This window comes from Thermobia domestica, chromosome 10 (genome assembly GCF_964235325.1).
Source record: "Thermobia domestica chromosome 10, izTheDome1.hap1.1, whole genome shotgun sequence".
NCBI lineage: Eukaryota > Metazoa > Arthropoda > Insecta > Zygentoma > Lepismatidae > Thermobia > Thermobia domestica.
The window spans coordinates 32,314,974-32,341,939 of NC_137463.1; the positions used below are offsets into that span (position 1 = coordinate 32,314,974).

Consider the following 26,966-nt stretch of genomic DNA (forward strand, 5'->3'; position numbering starts at 1 on the left):
GGAATTCGACAACATGGAACAGGACTTTTTGTCTTAATTTGATATCTCAAATCACCTCCCGAAGTATGTGCACATCTTTGAGGTTCACTCTATATATATTGTAATGTACCATGTGCTTGTGTTTACGAACACCTAATATACATATATATGTATATATTATTTATGTTATATAAATTATATATTTTTAATGAAGGTTTATTTTGAAGAAAATGCACAGAATAGGCAAAATAAAATTGTCTTAAATCGAAACTATAGCCTCCCATATAAACTTTAAAACGTTATTTTTGATAAGATCTTTAATATTAAAGAATAGGCATTTTGCTTAACATCCGGTCTCTATTCATTACCATTATCTATAAAATGAATTTGAAGTCTGCGCCAAATCAAACAAATTAATGCCCCATTACATCACCACTAAAACTATGATTTTTATATTACACAATTAATTCATTTGGTTCGGCACAGGCTTTAAATTTTTTTATAGATAATGGTAATGAATTATTTTCTCGTTTTTAAAGCTTTTTATTATTATTTTCTGCTTTTTAGAGCTTTTTATTATTACTTTTAGATCTTTTCCTACTCTGCTTTTTAGAGTTTTTATTATTATTTTCTTATTTTTAGAGCTTTTATTATTATCTTCTGCTTTTTAGAGCTTTTATTATTATTTTCTGTTTCCCATTATTGTTTTCTGCTTTTTAGAGCTTTTTATTATTTTCTGCTTTTATCGCTTTTTAATATTTTTGTTTTTAAGTGCTTTTTTTGAAGTCAGTTAATATTTATACTTAGAAAAAATTTTTAATTTGTATTTTTTTTCCTGGAATCTTTCAAACCTTGCGATTCGAACTCATGTCGGACATTATTAGCGCGAAATGCGGACAAAGGATTATTCAAACCAAACAATACTTTTGACAATATTCCATATTTTCGAATTCCAAATAGCTGTATTTCACACAAACTTCCAGAACCATTTTTTTTCTCTATTTGAAATCCCGAAAATATATGCGGACATAACAGTTCCCTGCCAGATTAAACTGCCAAATCCAACTCACATTGTACAGTACAACTTGTTAGAATTAACTAATGAACGATTTTAACTTCTAACCAAATTATTATTGTTATTATTTAATCAAACATTTAATTTCCCTTAGAATTTTTTAAAATATATTATTTGCCTCGGAGTAAGCCGGATGTAGTTATCCGTCTTAGGTATATCTCTTCTTTGGGTGTTTTTGAAAAGCTACGTATGTGCAAGAGACAATACCGGAACTCTTACTTTTAAATCCCTTTATCACAAACGTGGACCTATCGAGTGGAATCCGAACCACAGTGATCATTCAAATTTCAAGGCTCTCCCACCGGAAACCGAACTTAGGACTCCACGCACGGAAGGCGTGCGTACTAACCACTGGACTAACGGTGAAGGCACAATATTCTTCAAATGACTGGGTTAGGAGTAAATTTTAAAAATATAACTGAAAAATATTTTTCGATATACAAGGCTCATGAAACGTCGAAAATCACAAATTCAACTTTTATATTATGAAAGCCATTATAAAATTATCCCTATGGTTATTCGAAAACATCGTGCTTCATACGTGTAGCATTTTACACGACATGCTATAATACCTCCACTTTAAAACTTACAAGTATTCGAAAAATTCTAGGGTGAGACGGACATATGGGAGCAAATTACTAGCTGGCAATGTTGGGCTAAAATCAATTGCAATTAATAAATTAATTGAAAATAAATATTGTGGAAACGGATTGCAAATGATTTCAATTGCACTTAATTTCAATTTGTCCTTCGCAAATAATATTAACTATGATTGAATTCAATTCTAAAATTTGCAACTAAAATTAAGTAAATTGTTAACTGGTTGTCAGGGAATTAAAACTTGAGACTGTTAATTGCTAATCGCAGGAGCAACTGAAACTTGTAGTTGTTAATGTTAATTGCAATTAAAAGTCAGCAATTAAAAGTGCAGGTAAGATTATTTATATTGCGTTGTCCACTTGCCGTTAGTCAGTTCCCAGATCTGAAATAAGGTACTTATGTGCAATGGTGTATAATGACCATCTTCCCACTCCAGCTGGGAAGAAAGGTTGAAAGGGTAACCATCACACACTATTATATTATGTTTATGATTCCATCTTGCTCTGGACGGCTCTATCTCAACGTCCATTGCAAACATTGCTCTCGGAATCTATGCTAATACTACAACAATCATTTTTGGTTTCACTTTCCGCATTTTTTCTTAATCCGTACTTTTGTAACCTGACTGACTCAGCAATCTCAAACTCCTTCCTTCCCGTGATTACCATTTTCCGTTCTCCCTCTGGCACAACAGAGGCAGCAAAACTCCGGCCATTTTTGTCCGCTATTTTGTACTTCTAAGTCTTACCTCTCCCCATACCTTTTCACTTTCGAGGTCAAGTGTTGTTCTATCCTGTTATATGAAAACATCTGTATGATGTAATTACAGTGTTGGCCATTAGTCAATGAAAGTCAATTGCAATGAATCAATCAACTGAAAATTATTGCTGTGAAAATTAACTGCAACTCAACTAAATGAAAATTACATTTAACTGCAATTGAATGACTACATTTAATTGTAATCGCTTTTCTCAGCAATTACTCTCTTGCAACTGATTCTCTCTGATTAATGACCAAATCCAATTAACAATTGACAATTCCTCATGTTTTATTGCAACTAACAATTAAACTTTCAGATTAATTATTAATTGTTAATTCAATTGGAATTTGCCCAATACCGCTAGGTGGAAGTACATTACATAAAAACAATGATATTCGATTTGCGACGTAACACATATTTAACACATTATTTCCCTGTAAGGTTTTAATAAATACTGCTTTTCTAACAACTTACTTCGCAACGTTTAACAAATGATCAGGTTTCCCGCTCCGAGGATTCATTCCCAAAAGTAGGCGATCCAAACCAGTTAATAATAATGGACTGTCCTGACTCGTTACTAAATTGAAGAATGTCCTTTGTAACTGCAAACCTCTCTCAAGCAGTTGTAGAGCACATAAGGTAGTCTTCTCAAGCTCCTCTTTACCTGGGAACGTACTATGCGTGTCCAACAGACGACAACCTTCATCAATAACGAACAATACCTGCAACAAGAAGAAAGAAAAAAAAAATCCATTAAAATTACATTTGCAGGTTTCTAATGGATAACCCACAGAAAGTTAGGCAGCCAAAAATGGAAGATTATAAGTTGTTATAAGTTGCTTAACTACTTGCGCACTGAGTAAGAATGTTTCTATATTTAAGTTTGGTAACATTGAAGTTTTGGAAAAGAACTTCAAAGACGATGCTGTAAAGTTTATGTAAGCTTTCCACTTGCATTTGTTTGTATATAACACTTTGTAAATGTAATCTTTTATTTACTTTCTGATATTTAATGCACCATTAACTGTAGTGTTTTGGTATTCCCTGAAACCTTTTTCAGTAGATCTGGGCTTCCTCACTTCTAACAGGCACTTTGTGCAGATGCTGTTGATCTACAATTAAACATCAGTTTCTTTTATAACAGCAAGATTTTCAGAAGAAGAGGATTCTAGTGCAAATGATTTACATTAAATAGCGCAGAACAAAAGTGTAAGAAGTGAAAGGAGTAACACTTGAATTGACCAGGTCTTCTGAGGAAAGTGTTAAGGAATGCCGAAACAGTACAGTTAATGTTATATTAAATATCAGACGCAGTAAATAAAAAAGTACGTTCACAAATTTATAAGCATTTGTCAATTCATATTTTCAAATAATTGTCTGTGCATAATTGCAGTGTTCGGAACATTTTTATTTATTTATTATTATTTTACTTTAGCGATATAAAAAATTGCATTAAAACCATGGTGTAAATTCAAAATGATAATAATATACCAAGTATAGTATTATAGTATTTTTTTTTAAAAAATGGAGTAAAATCTTTTGGATTACAATTAATTTCTGAGTACTACCAACATTTAGTTGCAGGCAGGTGACCGAAATAATCGTCTCGAAGAAATTAAATTACTTTGCAAATAGGTAAGCAAACTCTTTAGTCTTTTATTTATTAAAGTGCACACTGCACTAATTTTTACTATCCACTCAATAGTTTATATTTTACCTTACTGCATGAAGTATTGTACCAGATCCTCTTAATCGTTACGACTATCACAATGAGACTTTTCCTTATTGGGTAGTGCTCAAAAGTCTCCTCCTTCCTCACCATTATATATATAACGTTTATCTTCTTAATACTTTGTGCTACTGGAATCGAACTTTTATCACTCAGAAGTTCTCAAAGCTTCCTAATTTCATTGGTAGGGACGGGAATCCAAAATATCTACATCCCCTAGTAGAGGTTTTCCTTTCTCAACGTTCTGTCCTTGGAAAACCGAAACCTGGTGTATTAAACTTTCATCATTGTATGACACCTAATAGAGTACTCTTAGAACAAAGGTAACTCGATATCTACGAGCTTCCTTTCGAAAAAGTATTTACGTATTACTTCAAAACTGCCTGACCTATCGGAATGTAACTTTTATCATTGACAATCAATAGACTAGAAAAACTAGTTGATTTTTTTTTCTTTCTTTCTTCATTATGTGAGGGGAAGATGGGACGAACAACAGTGAGGTCAGTTTTAGGTCTTCCGAGCCACTACATCTAACAGCATAGGGCTTTAATTGTTGGATAATAATCAACAGTTCCCTCCACTCACTGATAAGAGCAGATACTTCAGATAAACATGCTCCCTTTTATCCAAAATTTTCCCTTTTTGATATCCTGAGCCGAATTTCAGGGCCTTAATCGAGAATCTACTGAAGTTAGTGATATCGTACTTTTTATTCTTGCCTCACTACATTAAGAGGCATGTCGAACTTTTCCTATCGGCGTGAGACTTCCATCATTTGGTAATGCTCAAAACCCCTACATTCATTGGTGGGGCAAATATCTTAGGAAGCACACCTAGAAAATCCTCAAATCTACAGGTCACTTGTTCCATTTTATTATTCTGCAGTAATGACCTTCCTAACAAGTATTTACATATTCATGTCCTATAAAAATGGGCCATTTCTTACTACAATAATATGAAATATGAACTTATCATCTTCATACCTGACATCTAATTCTATACGATTCAAGACTTGTACAAAGTAGAATTTAACCTAATGTTTTATTTTATATATATATTCTTGAGCAATTGATAAAGCACGTGATTAGATTGAGGTACATACATTAAGTGTGAATGATAAGTAAATGCACGAATAGGAATGCTACAGAAGCATATAGGATAGAAAAAAAGGGAAGAGAATTACGTGTAACTCGGCTGAACACTTCAAAAAAAACCTTACGAAAAACAGCTACTCGGAAGTATAAACAATGAAAAGTATGAAATATAAACCTAACTCTACGAAAAAGCCTTGGGAAATGACTAAAAGTACTTTGTATAGCGAATATGAAGAACAGTGGAAATAGTTGCAAGAATCGAAATATCAATAAATATTGGAATAATGGGAGAAAAATGATATTACAGATATTTAAGAGACCAAGTAACTTGATAAGTTATTGAATGAGACGAATTGTATTCTGAGAATATCACAAAAAGTGTATTGAAATGATAAAAAAAAAAAAAAAAAGAATAATTACCGTATTTTCTCACATATTCCCCTCTTTGTCACTAATTTTAGCATACGAAAATCGAGGATGAAAATAGACGTGGGGAATTGAATTCTAAACGGAAGGAACTAGAGGACAAAGTTACGAAATCAAAAGACTTCGATATGTGGTAATTGACTCCTTTTCTGCATTACTATTTTTTCAAGGCCGTTTAACAGAAAGCTAGTAAAATAAAAATAAAAATTCCAAAATCGTTTGCTAAAAAGCGTGAAAGAACGAAAGTAAATACGGTAATTCACAAATATTTTCAGAGGCCAATTCTTGCATCAATACAGAGTTTCACTAAAAATAGTAACGCATGGAAATATATCAGTTTGCGGTAAATAAGTTATCAGTAATAGTCAGAACACTTATTATAATAATAATTAACTTGTCAAGACATAAGTGCATTCAGGTGGTTAGTGTGCATGCGCTCCGTAGCAAACATCATTTCTTAGTAAATTTAGTAAATCCAAAATCCTGGAATTGAAGGAAGCTTAATGTTTGCATATCATTACTAGTACACAATATTATTAGTAATAATATAAACTGAAAACTAACTTACCAGTCTCAGCACCTCTGACTGAGAGTTAAGATTCACCATTATATGATAACCTGGTAAAGCATTCACTTGCACTGAGCCACCTCCTTGAATCTCAATAACTGTAGCAAAATCCTGTGGTTGAGGTTCATATTGTCGAAGTAGTTTGACAAGCATTTTTAAACAACCATGAGCAACTTCCCACTGTAATGGAATTACAATTAATAAATAATAAAACGACGGATATGTAAGGCATAATCATAGTGACATAACCACTAATAAAATATTATAAAAAAGTTTAATTAAAATATACACTATTGGTAAAAATTGCAACACCGAAAGAATAACACCAAGAATGAAACAATATACCAGCAATAAATGATTAGAATTGCCAAGAGATGGTGTGGATGGGTACACTCATGTCCAAAATTATTGTCGCATCTCTATAAATATGTTTTTGTAGGAATATAATTTGATAACGAATTCGCCCTGTATTTCTTATAATGTTAATATCTGTATCATCGGCGAAGACATGTATGTGGCAAATTTCATGTCGAAAGAGCAGCAAAAGAGAACAATAAAACGAAAATAAAACTTTCTTGTCCATTTAGCAACATTTTGTTTTACTCATTCTAATTTTCTTATTTATAATTCTTTTCCTATGAAATTTACCACAAATATATATTTCCCGATTATACACATAGTATCAGTGTTAAAAGTACCCTGCAAAATCATTATCAAATTATATTCTTGCAAGAAGCCAGTTATAGATATTTGACAATCATTTTGGACATGAGTGTACATCCAGCAGCGCCATCTCTTGTGTTACCGTTGCACCTTCGGTTATGGTAGTGTTACGCCACAGAGCCCTCAAATGAAGTTGAAACGTGAACGTCAAAGGGCGCAGCATCAAACTGTGAATTCGAACGAGGCAAGATGATCGGTCTCCGGTAAACGAGTGTAATATCATGATATTTAGGCTCGTACAGGGGATGCTGTTGCAACAGTGATGTGCAACAGTGTTGAAACAGTGAACATAAAAGGGCCGTACGCAGCAAGAGAATACTGGACGAAGAAGTGCGACCACAGCATGGGATGAGCTCCATCTTGTTTGCATAGCCGTCACACATGGTACAGCTTCGTGCAGTGTTGGCTCGACGCAGGGGCACTGTAACGGGTGCGGACTCACGTGTGTCGATGGTTCAACGCCGATTGATACGGGTTGCCATTGGTACTGGTGCCATGCATGCCATTGCGTCGGTTGTCATTGGTCAGCAGTTACAAACGGTTCAGACTGCAATCAGCGTTGAGAACGCTGTCGCTGGCGTGCTGAGATAAAATGTAGTGGTTTCGGACAAGTCCCCCATTCAACATATCCTATAGTGATGCCACATACGTATTATACGCTACTGAGGGAGCAGAATCTGCCGGATTGCATTATTGAAGAGCACAGCAGACTATCAAGTGTGATGATTTGGGGTATCATTAGCTACAACATGTGATCTCGACTGCTACGTATTTTGAGCAATCTGAACAGCAACCACTACATCAAAGAGGTTTTATAACACGAGATATTACCACTTCTTGAGGCAACTTCACAAGGCAATGCCCGGTTACATGTGGCGAAGAATGTGCAAGATTTCTTCGAGAACGACAGTATCATTGCTTCCCTGGCTTGCACATTCTCCTGACATGTTGCTCATCGAACATCTCTGGAACACAGTTGATCGGTGACTTTGGTCCAGCAACTATTGTTGATGCTTTGTGGACTCATATTCAAATCGCGTGGAGGGAGATTCCTCAGGAACTTATCCACGACCCCTTTAATTCCATGTCAAGACGTGTAGAGGCTCTGATTGCAGCAAATGAGAGCTTCACATCATACTGAATTCTCACGGTTAGAGAGCATGTACAGGTCTGTAATCCTGATCATTTGTTTATTGTCATGTAACTACTCACAAATTTCATTTCAATCACATGTCTCCTTCCTGCTGTTGAAATTTTCGCAAACGGTAGTGTATACTGTCCAAATCCGTTTGAATAATGTCATTTTCCCTATTATCTGATCTCTATTTTACCAAATTTAAAAAAGAAAAATGTACAAATCATTTTATTTTACTTTATTACAAAGAAATCTTGTGTAAAAGCAAGATAAATTAAGCCGAAGTCCAACGGTTATGCCCTGTAGGCTAAAACAGACAGATTTATTAATGAAAGTGGACCATTATGGAAGAATTGGTGGAGTGAGAATGTAGAAGAAAATGGGCACGATGTTGTTAGCCAGAAACTCACAGGACCTGGGATTCCTTGTATCAGAAGTGAGCGCTCAACCACTAAGTCCTCGTAAACCCAACATATTTTAAAAAAGATTTATTACAAATTTCTTTGTTATGAGGTTGAGGAAGTTACTCGTTGATTGAACTGAGGGTAGCAAAAGTTCATTGTGCTCTTCTATTGTCTATAGCTTCGGAATTATTTGACTTTTTTTTTTTTTTTTTTTTCAGAGAGGAATGTAATTATCTACATGAAAAGAAAACCATACTAAAATTGATCAATTAATACACAAGTTTTTGACGAAAGCACATACAAGAGGGAAGGATATATTGTTGCTGCCAAATCTACATTACTGTTCTCTAAAGTGGCAATAAAGTTTGAAGCAATGTCAGTATTCTTTCTGCGAACAGATGAACCGTGGCACCACTGAAGAAAACTGAATGAATAGTGCAATAGCCACCACAGTCATCTGAACTCATTCCCACGAACTTTTGCTACATGAAGAATTTTAAAAATTAAAGGTGTATACTGTCAAAATGTAGGATATAAACTGTCACTGGTAGACATTAACACTGCAACTATTATTCTGACTTCTCAAACATCTAACCGAATTCAAACAAATTGGAAGGATCGCAGAAGTGTGCTGCGTGTCATCGATAAATAAAATTTAAAAATAAATAAATAAGTAAATAAATAATGGTAAATGAACACTGGAATATTCCGAAATGAGCTTTTTTCTATTATTATTATTATTATTATTATTATTATTTGGACACATCTAACAAGGTCCCAAATTCAGGCACCTGAATACGAAAGGTATCTTGAAGGAAAAAAAAAAAAACATGTGTTAGACATTATATTTGTTAAGATTCATTGAACTACTATTAACAGATGATTAATGAAAGCTAATTATGATGAAAGAATTCGTAGTGGAACGCGAATGTGGGAGAAAGCAGAAAAAATCGGATATGATGTTGTTCACCATGAGTTCGGTCTGGGATCGAACCAGGGACTCCCAGAAATATAGAGTAGGATTTACATATTACGGTAATAACCTGTTCAACAGTTCTCTTGTTGGTTTCAAACTTTACATTCACCCTATAACAAATATACTACCTACCTTCTCTGCAGGAATCCTGTATGATCTGGTATTGAATCCTAAGAAAACTGAATTTATGATAAAATGTAAGTACGGATCGAAACCAGGAGTTCTTGTCCCCACACCTAGCAGCCTGGGAATAGCTACATCAGTCAACACATCTAATAAATGCAGCATAGCTTTTGATAATGGATATTCTTCATTACGTGATTCTGTTTCTTCTAACTCAGTCTAAATGGAACAAAAAAGAAAACAATGAGTAAAGAACTTCGATAGGATAAAAAAAAATACAACTACAGATAGAAACTACAGTGGATTCTATGATATACAAAGATTGAAAAAAAAAATAGATGCTTAATAGCTAAATCGCTAAGCTATACGTTATGTACGAACGTAGTATCATTGAATGCTACATCATCACAGCGTATCACTGAATTCGCATCTAAAGATGAATCGACGTGATGGAGAAGAGGATTTCCCATATTTTAATATATAAAACACAGTAAAAACTGTTTATAATCTGACTGTATGGTACTCGGGTCCTTAAACAGGCCTCTTCTGATGGACCCTTTCTGAACGTGAAACGTATCACTGCACATCTCTAGACGCCAAACACAACAATATGCCCCGTAGTTTTTCGTTCACCATGTCTATATATAAATCATTATTCACTGATTCTGATATCTAGCCACAGAACTGTTTATTTATTCATTTATGTACCTGACCTTAATCTGTTATTTCGTTCTCGAGTTATTACCATTTTTATATAGTTCCGACCAATTTCCACCGGGCTATAAATCCGAATTGACGCATTTGTGCACTCCTTTGAAAGTTTATAATTTTTCATGTTTTCCTGTGAGGATCATTTTCCAAAGTTTGGACTTGTTTCCGAACACCCTGTATATACAAACAACGTTCTTGTAATCAGGCAATTCACATAATTCAGCGTAAGTCTGATATATGACGGATATTTCTTTCTAAGTGTATGTGTAAGATTCTAAATGAGTCAATATACTATGAGTGCCCTGTAATTTGACAGGTTACTGCGCAGGGCAAGACAAACTAATTCTACTCAGAGGTATCCGTTGCAAATGCGACGTTGCTCTTATACTGCCGAAAATACACGTTCGCATGTAGTCTACGCGAACAAAGACAAAGAAAACAGTAATGAAATATACTACCAAATCATGCACAATTTCTGCGTTTTACAGTTATACTTTCTAATTTACCAATGAGCTGCTTAGTTCCAATCTAAATACTGAATATTTTTGCTGGGTGCTACTAACATTTGGTATCGCAACAACGGATGTTCCATTTCAGCTTCAGCCTAGAAATGTTTGTAAAGCACATACAAACTAATCGTTTTGATTCTCTACCAAGAACTTACTGCTTTCAATTGATAGTTCAAAATGTAATACTAACTTAGTTACTCACTAAAACGTTAGAACAATAACAAAAATAAGCCTATCTCTTGTTCTGAACGAAAACTGTAAGGAAGAATAAATAACTTAACAGCTAAGAGGAAAGATGTGATTCTGTCTGTCACACTGCATCTTTGTAAATTTGCCAAGTTCTGTAATGATAACAATAGGGTAGCTACGTTCAAAAATATTTCAGTAACTTTCTTACCTGTATCCCTCTCGGTTTGAAACTGCTAGTAGATGGTATAGTACACAAAACCTGCGAGGCTTCTAAACTATGCCACAAAGATGTTGCTACATCCGGAGAACGTGCAAGGGAGGCGAGTGTCAATAGAAGTTCAGCTTTCAAAACAATAGGAATTGAACACGTGACCAATCCTAACATAACAGACACTGGAGACCATGTTGGGTTTTCACAAAGCGCTAGTCGAGAAAATTCATCATGTTCTGTAAAACAGTTAAAATAATGAGAGAATGAGATCAAGGCATTACAAAAGAGAACACAGCACATTTTTTTAAGCTCCTCAATTTCATTAAGTTGCTAATTCAAAACAGTTTTATACTTCAATTCTCTCAATACGATGTCAGGTTCTAGTCAGGATAACCTCACAACCTGATAGTTTGTAAAAACGGCTAAGGCTCTACTCAATGTTATACTACTTGAAATTTTTATTTTACTTTCTTCTGCAGTTCCACATGGACACTGAATTACAAATTAAGACTTATTTCTACTACTCAACCAAACTTCGATCTATGTCCCACAGTCTATTATATGGATCTCAAACTCTTGATTTTGATTCATACTGAATTAATAACTAACTATATGGCTTAAGAAACCCAAAAGTTTATCGTCCGAGATATAGAAATCTTCTATCTCGTTTCAAACCAACCCAATCACAATTGCTTCGTAGTTTTCGTATCTACGATCTCTCAACGTGTTATCAGCGGCTTATCCAAATTATTTTCCCATATGATTTCTGGGAACTAATAACTATGCATCCTGAATTTGATCGCCATGAGATTTACAATGTCTACCAACTTTAGACATGTCAATGATCATCCGTACTATATTAGATAACGAATACATAGCGAGAAATTCTGTGATATGAAATTTCTCTTTGCTTGTTTTTGTATCAGATTTCCCTCAAACCTATTCAAGAATTCATCTATAAGCATCCTGTAATGCTGTAGACAGACAAACTGTTTCAACGAATCACCGGCGTTTTCGTCAGGGTGACTGAAAACAAACAACTTAAAAGCTCTGAACACTTCACATTATGAATTTGCCTTCAGCTCACAGATTATGGAAAACTAGATACAGACGAAATGGACGATTCCTTGAACTGAAGTAGTACAAGATTGATCACATGGCTGAGTTCAAGATTTTATCTTCAGTTCAAGGAATCACCATTTCGTCTACAAGTAGTTTTCCATCATCTATGAGTTGGAGGCAAGTTTATAATGTGAAGTGTTCAGAAGCTTGAAGTGTTTATTATTATTATTATTTTCAATCACACTGGCGAGGATGACGATGCTTCTCCATATCAGGGCTCACAGTGGTCTGGTCTCTTTTAAATAGTTGAAAAGTGACCAAAAGCACACGAAAAAGTGACCAAAATCTCATCATGCCCCTTTTATCCTCTGTCAATTTCTCCATTACCTCTCTGTTTGTTGTTTTGTTTCATCTTTTCTTCTTTACTTCTTCTTTTGAGCTTCCTCCTTTCTTAGGTTTCCTAAGTATGCTTTGTACTTACGGTAAGCAGACTTAGCAGATGTAAAAAGCTTTCAGTGAGTGGAACCAGTTCTGGCTTATTTCCGAATTTCTTCATTCCAGACATTATATTCAACTTGACATTGAGAGTTCTCAAAGTCATGAAATATTCAAATTCATCATCTACACTTAAGAAGAACATACAAGAAGCATAACACAAGACGAACATGATGAACCACACAATGTTGAGCCGGAGCGTTAACTATTACGAGAGAAAACTAAAAGACCATTATGATAGAAGAAAGAACACAGAAGGGTTCTCAACCCCACCTTGAGAGTTTAAGCATCCACCAACTATCCACTGTGCTTTAGAAACAATAAAATCTGACTGTTTCACATGTGGCAGCAAGTACTGAAGCTTTCAGAAGAGTAATGAGCAACAAGTTTCTGCTTTTTCCATTTATTTTTATATTTTTCTTAGAAAACTGCCATTGCAAAACATAAATCACACGAGAAAGTCACTTTACCTCCCAAACAAATAACTTTTAGTTAAAAAAGTGACTCGCTATGAGCCCTACCATATGAAAATGTTTCTCCTGTACATGCACTGTATAGGCTCTGAAACATCTGTATAATGCATGTTTGTGACTTTCGTGAAGTCTACTTTTCACATGTTGCATGTAATGTACCTGTATTAAACTGAACGTACACTTGCTGTACAGATTACTGATTACTAGAGGAACCCATATTATGCTTTATTGTAAATTTCAATCATTGTTTTACATTAATCGTGTATAATGTATAATATTTACTATGCATTAAATAATCTAAATATCTTTGTTTTTATTAATATTTTATACAACCAGTTTCTTTCATATTTAATGAACTTTCTATTTAATGCACTGTACAGAGATATGATTTACTCCAGTCAGTTTTTTCTATCACTTGTGTGCGCCTTAGAGGTGCATATGCACAGAAAGGGAAAGTAAAAGATGCCACCAAAACATACAGAAAGTGCTCAAGTTCAAGAGGTACACATCACAATATAGTGTGGAGTTCTTGTGTACTATTCATTATTGGTGGAAAGTTTTCTTCTTCTTTTCCTTTTTTTCTTTCCTCCACATCAAAGGATTACACCGTAAAATTTACAGAAATAAAAATAAGCTTTTCATTGTTGCATTATGTTCTCAATGATTTTGCATCGTAAATATTGGTTTTAAAAAATATTAATGCAGTATGTTAAACTTGCACTTAAACAGAATTTTCCAAGAATTGTGCTATATATTTTAAATTATGCTTTATGATTAATTTTCTAAAATTATGCTTTAAAAATTAGTTTCTTCTGGATCCTTAGACAACCACAATCATGTTCAAGGTACCAACCATATGTGTAAATTGCTGTTATGCTTTTTATGCTCTTGGGTTGCCCTACCGATTACAATGTGTGTACAACGCATGTATATGCTATATTATTCACTATTAAATGTAAAGAACGTTGCTAAAACATGTAGTGTACAGGTTGTTAAAACAAAGTGCATGTCAGAGAGCATTGAACATGTACGTAACCTGTTTAATGTACAGTTTATGTTAAAGAAAGAAATCATATGCAGTAAGATACATATATCCGAGTGCTGTATGCACAGTACATGTTGCATGTACAGTGAATGTATCGGTGATGGCAACAGTATATGTCTGTAGTTGAAAAACATACAGATTACATGTAGCATGTGTGCTGTGTGTTTCAGGAATGAAACGTAGCAAAACATATGCTGCAAGATAAATGTATGCGAGTACTGTACATGCACGGTTCATGTGGCATGCATAGTGCATGTATCAGTGATGGCTAGAGCCATCGGCGTAAAGCTATCTTGGGCATTGGAAGCGGGTATTTTGCGGCTTATATTCTGGGGGGAGATGAGACTCATGCTCAGAAATCACACTTCTCCCCACTGTTGAATCTATGGGTGCCCCGGTGGTATTCTTCCCCCGGAGATATGGACTTCCTCCCCAAGATACATAAGAAAATCACGAGTTATTAATACTAATAACGATTTTTTCCGACATACCCCCAACATGCAATTATTTCCCTGGAGAAAATTCCTGAATTCAACATTGCTTCTCGTCATATGATACTTTTGAAATGGAATTATTGGGGAAAAGTCTTTCTCAGTTCTAACTTGGGGCGGACATGTACCCCCCTTCCCTTTCCGGATTTGCCCCTGAGGTTACAGTACAGTACGTAGTTTATACACACACAGAATATCTGAGGCACGTAAGCACACATCTGATTGTGGGCACCTGGTTTTGAAAACCATAAATGAAGTGCTTTTTAAAAAACGCGTTATATTCTTCAAGAAATGAAAGAAAAGTGAAATAACTTTAATAGGTCTACTTAATAAAACTAAAGTAGCATTCATAGTGTAAAAAAAGCATTTCGAAAGCAGAAGACAAGATTTTCCACTCTTCGGCGTGACGTCACATATCCAGCAGCCAATGATGTATGGAATCGCGTATTTGCTGTTCCTTTGATCGGAATACGAAAAAAAAAAAAAAATAGCGGAAACGAACGAAGGAACGAGCCAAGAGTCAGCGATTAGTTGTTATATATGACTCAAGTATAATGGACAACTAAAGACAATGTTTAGTTAAATGGCCTAATGGCCAAAAATTAGTTTTGCATCGCTCGAAATGCACTGAAGAAACTGTTTTGTCATTGAACAAAACTTATCAGTTCATTGCATATTCTGATATCCTGTACTTCGACTGTTAACGTTGTGTGCACATTGCATGTACAGATGTCAGTGACAGTTCATGTTCATGCGGTATGAACACGCACTATACAGTTCATGTACATCGATTATCATGTGATGTACCGAGTATTTCCATTACAAGATCGATTTCTTTTTTCTCTGTTTTACATCTGTTAAACACCTGTGAAGCACATGTTTTGCAACTCTGTACATATAATGTATGCGTGGAGAACAGTGTTCTAATTCCAAAGCATTACAGGCGCCTGTAAGACATAGCATGTACAGGTGTCTTTTTTTTTTTTTTTTTTTCACCTGGGCAGACGAAACATTTTATCGCTGTGTACAGTATTAAGAGACGTTTATAATTTTTAGTAGAGTTTATTTAAATACAATGGTTTACCCAACATTGTTAGGGTCGTCAAGTCTAGGAGGCTTAGATGGGCGGGTCATGTAGCTAGAATGGAAGAAAGTAGAGACGCTTTCAAAGTTTTGATTGGAAGACCAATCGGAAAACGACCATTAGGAAGACCTAGGCGCAGATGGGAGGACAATATTAAGATGGATCTCGCAGAGATTGGAATACAGAGTAGAAACTGGATGCAGTTAGCTAAGGATAGAAGTCAGTGGAGAGCTTTTGTGAACCGGCATTGAACCTCCGGGTTCCATAGGCCATAGAGTTAGTTAGTTAGTTAGTTAGTTTATTTAAATATACCTTGAATATTGCCTTTCAGCTACTTTTCCCTCAGAACTGTTTATGCAACTATCCTGAATTAATGTTTACATATATATACAGGGTGGTAGGTAACTCCACCCACGAACTTTGGGAGGTGATTCCTTATATGAAATGAAAGAAAAAAGTTCTAATAAACATGGGACGAACAACGTCTACTTTCAGGATTATGAACCGCCGAAAATCCGAAAATTCACGTTTCGAAACACACTGCCTTAGAAATTACAGGACCGATTCCAAGAGGTTTAAGGAATTACAAAGGAACTAGTATGCGAACTATCAAAATATCCACGTTTTACCATCCTCCGTTATCGGCGAAACGAACTGTAAAAAGGAAATTGAGGTATAGGGGTACTCTTTAAGTACTAATAACGCGTTCGTTTCGCCGATAACGGAGGATGGTAAAACATGGATATTTAGATAGTTCGCATACTAGTTCCTGTGTAATTCCTTAAACCGCTTGTTATAGGTCCTATAGTTTCTAAGGCAGGGCATTTCGAAACATGATTTTTCGAATTTTCGGCGGTTCATAACTCTGAAATGAGACGTTTTTCGACCTATGTTTATAAGAACTTTTTTCTTTCATTTCATATAAGGAATCACCTCCCAAAGTTTGTCTGTGGAGTTACCTACAACCCTGTATATATATATATATATATATATATATATATATATATGAAGGGTAAGGGGAAAAAACAAGGAATGTCCATGTAGGTGCTTTTTCGCGTGCTCTGTCCTATCTATTGGTGACTCTTGGTACTATTTGACTATATGCCATGCATACGTAGATGTAAAAATGTCCATGAAAAAAGGGGCAAAAGATGTTTCTAATCCTATTCTTCTTACGCGGTTTTCAATATTAAATCGCAGTTTTCTAGAAAATGCAGTTTTGTGACATTCCTTCTTTTTTTCTCTTACCCTTCATATATAGATTCATTTGCTTTTGGTAGTTCCTAGTTATACACGTTTTACTTGTTATATCTACAAAAAATGACTGTCTCAATAACACATAAAAATTTTCGGTTTCTTTTTCTAATCTATATGTTATTTAAGTCAAAGTCTACTCTTTTCTACTGAAAATAGATAATATGGTCTGTCAAACTACTCACCTGCAATGGTTCTAGTAAGCTGAAGAACTACAAGCAAACCTTGTATCTCATGTGGCGTAATACCCCTCAAAAATGTTCGCTGTCTATACACAGTGTCAGAACTGGGAGGCAATTCCTGCCGCAAATTCGAGTAATATCTTTAAAAATAAATAGAGTGCTAAAAATGATCATCATCATCTACATCATATAGATCAGATCTACATCATATAAATTACTATAAAAACTAATGACTGATTACATTTTAGAGCTAAACTAAGATACAAATTCAACTTATTGTTACAATTGTAAACTACACAAGCTGTTAGAATTCTAGAATTTCTAATCTCACAATAAAGATTCAAATATAAAATTGATTGACGATTTTCAAAAAAAAAAAAAAAAAATTGAAATGAAATGAAATGAAATCTAAGTCTGACGTCCCACGTTTATGCCGGCTAGGATGAACGAGACGGTGGTGATGAGAAATGAATGAAATAGAAGAATGAAGAAAATGGGAGGAAACGAGAGAGCCCCGAGGAAACCCACGCATACGGTGTTTGTCCACCAGAGTTCACTTGGCGCGAGCTGGGATCGAACCAGGGACCCCAAGCATCAGAGGTGAATGCTCTACCACTGAGCCATCATAGCCCTCATTGACGATTTGCGTTTGCGTTCTTTGTCACCAGCGAGGCTATATTAAAATGTGTTCTTAACCCAACAGTTTAAAGTGGATTCCAACTTCACCAAAAATTGAACATGGAACTCGTGCCTTAAAGGTACGTGCTCTGGCCACTAGACGAAATACGATGGCTCAACACAAAAATAAAGCTACTTTCGAATCTAAATGAGAATTTTCTCCGAAATATACATTTAAAAAAAAGATCCTTATAATTATGTAACACAATACAAAAATATTCGAATTTGATTAACCCTTTAAAAAATCTGGAAGATTAAAAAGAAAAAATAAATAAGTAATACAAATTTATCTGAGTAATTAGCACAAACTTTGGGAATTTAGCTTGTTCATAAAACTACTGCAGAAGTTAATTTTTTGGAACAGAAATCAGTAAAAAATAATCGTAAAAAAGCACCCATTGTGACACTACAAATAACAATAAAGAGATGAATATTCTATTTACCGGTTCAATGAGTCAAAAAAGTGATCCCAGCTGACTGTTGAAACGCCACCAGGTCCATCATGCTTCAGAAGATTAAATGCGTAACGGGCTGCATGTGAATTGGATGCCAGACTACACAACATTTTCATATATGGCACGAAGAGAGATGCAGGTAAAAGATCACCAGATAAACGGATAAACTTGAATAGATAAACCTAAAAATTTAAATAGAGAAATATGTAAAATATTAATATTATTGAAGAAAATCTGACGCAGCACACAAAAAGATGTACCAGAATTACAATGTCTCCACTATCACAAATTGGCACATGTTCTGCTATACTGACGTTACCAACCGTGAAGAGATATAGCCAGACAGACGACTTTTGGTTGGGAGATACGTGGTCCTTGGCTTATTTCTTACTTTCTAGACCATTCGTTACGTCTTAATTCTAGTAGCTCCCCAACTGCTTCACGACACTAGGTCAACATGGAAAATTTTGTGCTCTCATAAGTCAAGACCAGCAGTTGTGGCAAAATCAAGGACCGAAACTACAGGAAAAATAAATTTTACAAATGGCACTAAAAAGTGGCAGTTTATATTGCAAAAATTAATATATTCATTGCATTTTTCATTAATTTTGCTAAAAGCTCACATTAAATATGGTGTAATATACATTAAGGATTGTTTTGTTTAACATTTCAAGAATGTGTTTTAAGGCCAAGGGAGACGGTGATGATGATAAACGAAATAGTGAAATGAAGGAAGAAAGTGGGAGGAAACGGGATAATCCCGAAAAAAAGCCATGCACATTATGTTTCTCCACCACTACATAAAGTATTGTAAATAGCGCTAATTGGTAAGAATGACTTAAAATATCAATAACCAGAATAAATCAAAACAAACTAAAAAGAAAATTAATACCGTGACCGAATTTGTTATATTTAAAAAAAAAAAAAAAACTCAGTTTATATTAGGTAAATACATAGCTGCTTCTGATTGCACGATATCACAAGCATTGTCTTCAGGTTGTCTATACATAAGATGTATCGTCTGTTCACTAAAATGAATCTGAGGTGTGAAAACGATTCGAACTGCCTTTTTGAATCAATCACTATCTTGAATCAGGTAACCATCTCGAATCGAGACGGAAACAGTAACAAATAAATGTCCCCTTAACAAAAACTCCACCCATGTACAGAGTAACAGGTCAAAAATGGGCACCACTACGTCTGATCTATTACAATTGTTTTGCTTATGGTCTATCATGATGATTTTAGATTAAAAATTTAAAATAAAACATGCAAAACTTTCTTAAATCCCATTAGTTACTTTTGCGTGAGCAGGCGCTTCCACTGAACTCGAATGTAAATTTCTCAGCACGAGTAAACGAATTGTGGTGGCTTCACAAGTTCCGACCTACGAATTGTGAAGATCTATGAAAAGACGAGAATGATCCAACATGCTGAGATTTTTTGCCCGAAGACGTGAGAATAGTGTTGTCTTCAGTCGATGAGATGCAGTTTTCAGAATCTGAATTCAACAATGTTAATACTAATAATGAAGACAGGCCGCCACTGAAGAACCAATATGTTCACGTATGTGTGCTACACCATTCCCCTTGTTAAAATTTTAGCATTTTATTTATTCTTATTTTTATATATTATTTTATCACATTTATACAAACATATTGTACTGCAAGATAATATGTAAAAAGTGGGCAATGGTGTCTATATGGTTCTCAAGAGGGAACTCAATCCCCCGCAAAGGGAATATAAGTTCCTTAATCGGTAGCAAAATGATATTTATTCACAGCACAACAGTATAACAGAAAATGAAAGACTTCTTTGTAGTCCCGTGACAAGTGTTAATATGTTGATATCACTTTTTCAAAAGCTTAACATATGAATTTTCAAGCCTAAAATTTTAAATTGAATATTTGAAAGGGAAATGTTCAAGTAACTCACATTCGCAAATTTTCGGACCGAGTGACGGATTCTTAATTTTACATTCGCATTCGGTTTCATTGGAGGCGCAGCCTCAGTTTATTTCGATTCCTTTTATAAATAGTTGCAAACAAATTTCAGATCAAGAAATAATACTACGAAAAGGAATTAGTTCCCTTTTTTTAAAGAATATCACAATATTACTAAAAGAATAAGTAATTTTGACTCATTAGTAACTAAGTAGCTGCGAGTTTACAGATTACTAAACAATAAATATTGATATCATTACGCGTTAAAATGTCAATGTATTATTGTACGAACCTGCAGCTTGAATAGTTACAAATAACCTTAAATAACACTTCTTACAAACCTGCCGTGGAGGAGTTCGAAATGGATACGAGGGAGACGGTGATCCTTCTCCTGGCAACCAGTAGTCCAATGACAACTCCAAATTCAGTGGATCCTTCGCATACAGCTTATGAATAGTCAGTAGCAGATGTTCAAAATGATAAGGTAAATGAGATGGAGGTTCAAGGCCTTGCTAAAAATAAATAAATAACAAAAGATAACACTGATTAATAACATCTACAAAATCTTGTCACACCTGTCATTTTAACTCTTTAATAAATGTTTTATACACAGGGTAGTTCTTCGATTTATCATGTGACATTTCCCGTATACGCTCTCATATTAATCTTAATATTTATGTCATTTACTTATTCGATAGGAGGACGAAATGTCACAATGAATTTTAAATTATATTATATTTCTTCCCTTTCCAATTCTCTTTCTTCCAATTTCATGAAACTTTTTTTTGTTTTAAAAAAAACTTCTTTATCTTATTAGCATGTGTACTAGAGTTTTATTTCAATTTTTCTTCTTTCAATTAATTTTATTTTTGCCAACTTTGGAATTCCACTCAAAATAAATTTTAAATATGCATATTTCAATTAAATGAAATAAATTAATAATAATAATAATAATAATAATAATAATAATAATAATAATAATAATAATAATAATAATAATAATAATAATAATAATAATAATAATAATAATAATAAGAAGAAGAAGAAGAAGAAGAAGAAGAAGAGTAATAAGAACTTTTACTTTCTTTTAAAATATTTATATTCAACCAGAACGCTAGTGAAGCTTGCTAGAAACTTTGATATCCTGATCCATTTGAATTCATATCGTCGTCTGAGGTTCAATATCGCGTAAATAACACTTTACCAGTTTTACAGGAGAGACAAAAAACTGTTTAAAAACTAACTTCAGCCTCAATATACGTGGTATCACTTTGAGGGAATAACAGAGCCATTTGTCGTGATATAGGCATGTACTACTTAACCAGATTGTGCACCATCTTCTACTGATTCTAATAGTATCAAAAACTCAAATTCGCCAACATTGAAGATACGCGGTGTTGGGTCTCAGGTGACTATATGTTCTCCAACAACTTCACCTTTTATTTACCACCTTCTCTTCTTTCAGTTTCACTATGTCAAAGCTATGGGAAAATTTTTAGAAAATGTAATTCTTAATACATTTTGGACCCCAACATTGCTTCCATCAGACTTCTATTCCTTTTAAAAGCCGACAGGTAATACTACTCTCACATACACCTCTTGACAACTACCAGGAAACAAGTACGTATTGACCCATAATTGTTGGGAAGAGGATCAAGGTACATCTCGTGACCAATATATAAGTACAAATATCAGTCCAGCTTTGTTGTGGGAAGTTGGCTACGATTCACAGCCATGCATCGAAACGTGATCTATATTTGACACGGAAAGAGGACATGAAATGCAGGTAGCCATTAATGTACAGAATTCTGATTATATCAGAAAGGCACATGGCTATCTCGACAGCACAGTTTGGGCCGTGATGGTTCAGTGGTAGAGCGTTCGCTTCTGGTGCATGGGGTCCCTGATTCGATCCCAGTTTGCGTCAAGTGGGCTTTGTCGTGGACAAACACCGTGTGCGCGGATTTCCTCGGGGTTTTCCAGTTTGCTCATCCCACTTTCTTCATTCTATCATTTCAACCATCCTAATCATCCTGTCTTCTTTAGTCTACATGGCATAAACGTGGTACGTAAAACCAATATTTCATTTCAACAACACAGTATTCTGCACGTCTGTTTGGTATGCTGATGGTTAGTATTCAGGAGAGCCAGAAAGGTCCGGTAGATTCCTTTGTGCAACTCGTCTTCCAAGAGTATGTTAGATATGCTGGATAAAATTAAGTTCTCGAAAATATCTGTCAATCCATATGGTTGATTTGGTTGATTCCTCATTTTCCAATCTTGTCTCTCTTACAGTGCACATTGCCATCCATGCAGACAATCAGGACTCATTGCACCACGAAAATCATCATATCATCTGAAGGTCTCATACCGTTTCCCAGTAACGAAGTCTGCATTGAGTTTTCCATTTTTCATTATTCCCGCCCACATCATAACTTCAGAACTCACATACCGTCAAATTCATGGATGTGCTGTGGACGAATCATGCTCCCTGATCATTCACACCATGTTAAGTCCAGAATCACAACAGTTGTAATACGTCTGAGAACATTACATTGGACCATCTCTTTTCTTCCTAGTCACCAAGTTCGCTTCATCATTGTTAACTTTGGCATGATGGCGTGCAGATGATAATGAAATACACTTCACTGTTTTCGGGGATACAAAATTATATTCATTTTGAAACATCACAGAAATTCATTTTGCAACAGCACGGAACATTTAACTAAATTTGCAAAAGAAACCAGTAAAATTACATAGCTAAAATTCATTTCAAAGAAAACAGACAAATAACTTTCCATATATAAATTAATGGGATAAAAAAAAAAAGAAAAAGAAAAAAGATGGCTTAGGTTTTTAACACTACTAATGAAAACTTACGAACATATTCAAATTTGAAAATAAGATTCCATTAGTCACTGTTGGGAAGTAAAAATAAATGGTTAAGGGATGACAACTGCCATGTAGCATCAAGCATATGGAATATATTTTCGAATGAAGAAGTAAGCGAAATTTATCTAAGTTGTTTATCTAATTATACTGTATCGTGTAATATGTTCCGACATATTGAATTAGAGAACTGTGGCGGCTTACTGTAGATCGGAGTTACTATTAATCTGGTAAGTGATTGTGTCACAATTATAGTGATTAAAGAAGATTCATACGGGAGATTCTGTACGGCTCTTACTATTAAGTAGTTATACAGGGTGGCCCAAAAGTAAGTATATACCCCTGCATTGATCAAGTACAATATTCAAGCTTATAGGTTTATTTACTTCGACTATTCCGAGCTTAAGATATAAGTAAAGAGACATTAAGAACAAATAATAAAGAAACTATGGATAACAATAAGAAATTATACAAAATGCAGTGAGCTAATCAGTGCTGGACTGTATACCTACTTTTGGGCCACCCTGTATTGTCTGCAGGGATTACCAACAGGAACCCATGCTAATCCGAGTGATACTTGGTATATGCCAAATTAACACTTACCTGAGAATAAATTAAGGTAGTTCTAGCAGCTTCATCGGCTCTATTTCTCAAATCTTTAACTTTCAAAGGCAGTAACACGACGAAATCTGTGACAAGGGTATGTATTCTACGAAGATAAAATTCCTAATGGTAAAGAAAAAGTATATTTAAATATCGTTCTTGCTAATACTAAAAACCTCATTTATATACATTTGGATTTGTAAAATAAACTTATTAGCTATAATCGAATTTATAACAGTTTTTCATAAAATCTACCGATATTCTTTCTCATATTTAATGCATTTCCAATCAACGTGCTAATGGTTGAATAATTCGATTACTCTTCTATTTTATGCTCTTGAATACTTAACCCTATCTATAATCTCTTTCAGTAATATAAAAATTCTACAGTTGCACAGACAGTGATATCAAAATTATTATTATAACATTCATATAAGCGGCAAGTGTATTAAAATTTTGCTTTATTATCTTCTAAACGTAAGCAGAATTCCAAACTCAGAATCATTCCTATGTAAGTAACTTAGCACATGCATGTAAAATAATCAATATCTCGGATGCGACGGGGACAAACAGTCTCGATACTGACGTACCTATTAATCCTCAATCAATCAATCAACATGTCTGAAACCCTGATAAGTTTGTCTCTAAGCTCTGAGAGACAAATGCAGAGTTAAAAGTATGTTTCCTGAAAACAACTGTAATTTGTATGAAACTGAAAGAAATACAAAGATTGTCATTTAAGTTGATCCGAAGTCAATGTGCAACTTTACTAGTACCACGTATACGCAACCTACTGCTGTTGCGTAACTAACGAAATTGTTACTGAAAGAGCGCTATTTACTGAAAACAATAATTTTAATTTTGAATACTGAGAAATAATTATAATATGTTTAAATAATGTGAACAGCGTGGCAAATGAATGCGACATAATAAAGAAATCTGTGAATTGGTATTACCGTGAACATTTACTCTGAAATTTAATGTTGATATATATGGTCAAAATATACTAAATATCTGAATGAAAGAATACCTAGACTGACCAAAGCGATAAAGGCTGTAGTTTCACAACTAAATACTTAAATGATTAGAAATATATATTTAACAGCTACAATTTATTGTAAGATCTTATATACATTGAGATACACCAATGAACTATACATATAAGTTCAGCATCAGAGAATAATAATAAAAAAAAAATGTAATAACAATTGTTTGTTCTCCAAATTATGATCTTCCTCTTGAATTTAACAACACTGTTATGAATAATTATTTTTTTTCTTCCTTTCTGCCATCGTTGATGTCTGAGTTTTAGTTGTCTGTTAACAAAAGAAATAAATGTTTTACTAAAATTCACTCTTTCATTTATATATATATATATATATATATATATATATATATATATATATATAACAATAATATGGTAGTTTCATGGGATGACTGGACACAAGCCTAAAGATTTATAGAATGCTCATCGGAATGCCATTACCACAAGTTCTTGGATGTACAGGAAAACAATTTAATTTTCTTTAAAATGGGTAACCGTTGCGCATAACATTAATAGTACTAAATTATAGCATATTTATTTGGAATGTAAGGAAATCTGTAGGATTGATGAGTCTAATTATTTGGTTTCTGGAAAGAATAGCGAAATGCTATAGCCAGTATGTAGTTTTGTTTATGACGTGAAAAGGTCGAAATAAAATCAAGGAGTACAACAAAAGTGGCTTCTCCGAGCCAGGATTCGTTCCTTTCCATGGACACGAGAATAAACCTTGAATTTGTACAAAATTAATAATACAAATTCTAGTTCTAAATCTTGTATCATATTGCCCTATTCCTATTTACAAAGCTTGACCTGCATTCAAGATGGCTGCCGTCAAGGTTCACCTTACCGTACGACTTCCCCTTAGGTATAGTATGTACCTACATTGTTATTATTGACTTTTTATTATTAACAGGCAGTTTACAAGGGGTGGTACTGAACGTATTGTGCAATTGTCGACATGGATACGCGACATTTCAATCTGCCATTTTGGTTAATTCCACTTCAAAAACGCAGCTGCTTTTTTGTGTGTGGTCTTTCTGCGGGACTTCCTTCCTCTGAGTGAAATTTTACGGTAGGTTTCGATATGTAATCCCCTTGTAAGTATTATTTAATATTCTACTCTAAACTAAACAAGAAGTATTATTTAATACGTACATTGTTACAAACTTTTCAAAAATTTTTAATTTCTCACCTCTTTGTATATACTGTCATTCTCAAGGAATGTGCAATACATGAATTCAAAAACTTTCATTTCAATAGCTGAATCAATATGAACTTCGTCCTCATCATTTAGGTCTAGAAAGATTAAAAGATAATTTAAAGTTAGTAACAAATTTTAAAAAATAAGGATAATACTTTATAAGTAAAATCATTTCTCTCTCGTTGTCGATGGACACTTGGGAATAGGTCGTGTCATGTACATTACATATATTAAACAATAATACAGGATTTGTCCTGAAAGTAACCGGATTGATACTAGCAAAGTTAATTTATTGAAGAAATGAACAAATATATTTCATAATCTTCGAAACAGGACTCTTGTGCAGCCACACACCGCTCCCAGCCAATTGCATTGGTAATACGTCTTCAAGAACTCCTATTGCGGGATGTTGTGGAGGTTTCTCCTCACGGCCTCTTGAACACCCTGAACAGTGTCCTTTCATTTCTTTCCAGCCGGAGAAACCAAAAGAAGTCACAAGGAGACAAGCCTAGGCTGTAGGGCGGCTATGGCAGCATTTTTTCTGGCCACTTGCACAAATATTCGATTGATTCACTATCTATTTACTCTTATTACTCGGAACCAACTGTGGTTGGTTGCGATATGTTGCTTGGACATCACACTACAGTCCTCCCTCACGAGTCTTCCCAACCATTGCGGCTGCTTGACGCGCCATAGCTAGTCTGGTTACTTATAGGGCAAAATCCGTATATGAAAAACCTATCAGTTTTATTCTGCATACATTAATAGAGTACATAAACACAATATGAAAAAATATACAAACTAGAAAGCATCGGACTAAGAACACGTAAACTACTTAGTACCACATAGATTTA

At 34.4% G+C, this 26,966-nt stretch overlaps 1 protein-coding gene across 1 annotated transcript in view; it reads right to left on the bottom strand.

Moving 5' to 3' along the window:
* Nucleotides 1-26,966, bottom strand: part of Nup205 (nuclear pore complex protein Nup205) — a 126,463-nt gene that overhangs the window by 69,913 nt on the left and 29,584 nt on the right. Inside the window, exons 8-16 of the mRNA XM_081727946.1 lie at nt 26,104-26,207; nt 23,867-23,989; nt 20,716-20,886; nt 18,420-18,613; nt 17,302-17,438; nt 11,210-11,448; nt 9,602-9,811; nt 6,232-6,411; nt 2,889-3,136 (exon numbers count right to left, since the gene is read on the bottom strand). Coding sequence (XP_081584072.1) covers nt 2,889-3,136; nt 6,232-6,411; nt 9,602-9,811; nt 11,210-11,448; nt 17,302-17,438; nt 18,420-18,613; nt 20,716-20,886; nt 23,867-23,989; nt 26,104-26,207 — 1,606 coding nt within the window. The remainder of the gene's footprint in view (nt 1-2,888; nt 3,137-6,231; nt 6,412-9,601; nt 9,812-11,209; nt 11,449-17,301; nt 17,439-18,419; nt 18,614-20,715; nt 20,887-23,866; nt 23,990-26,103; nt 26,208-26,966) is intronic.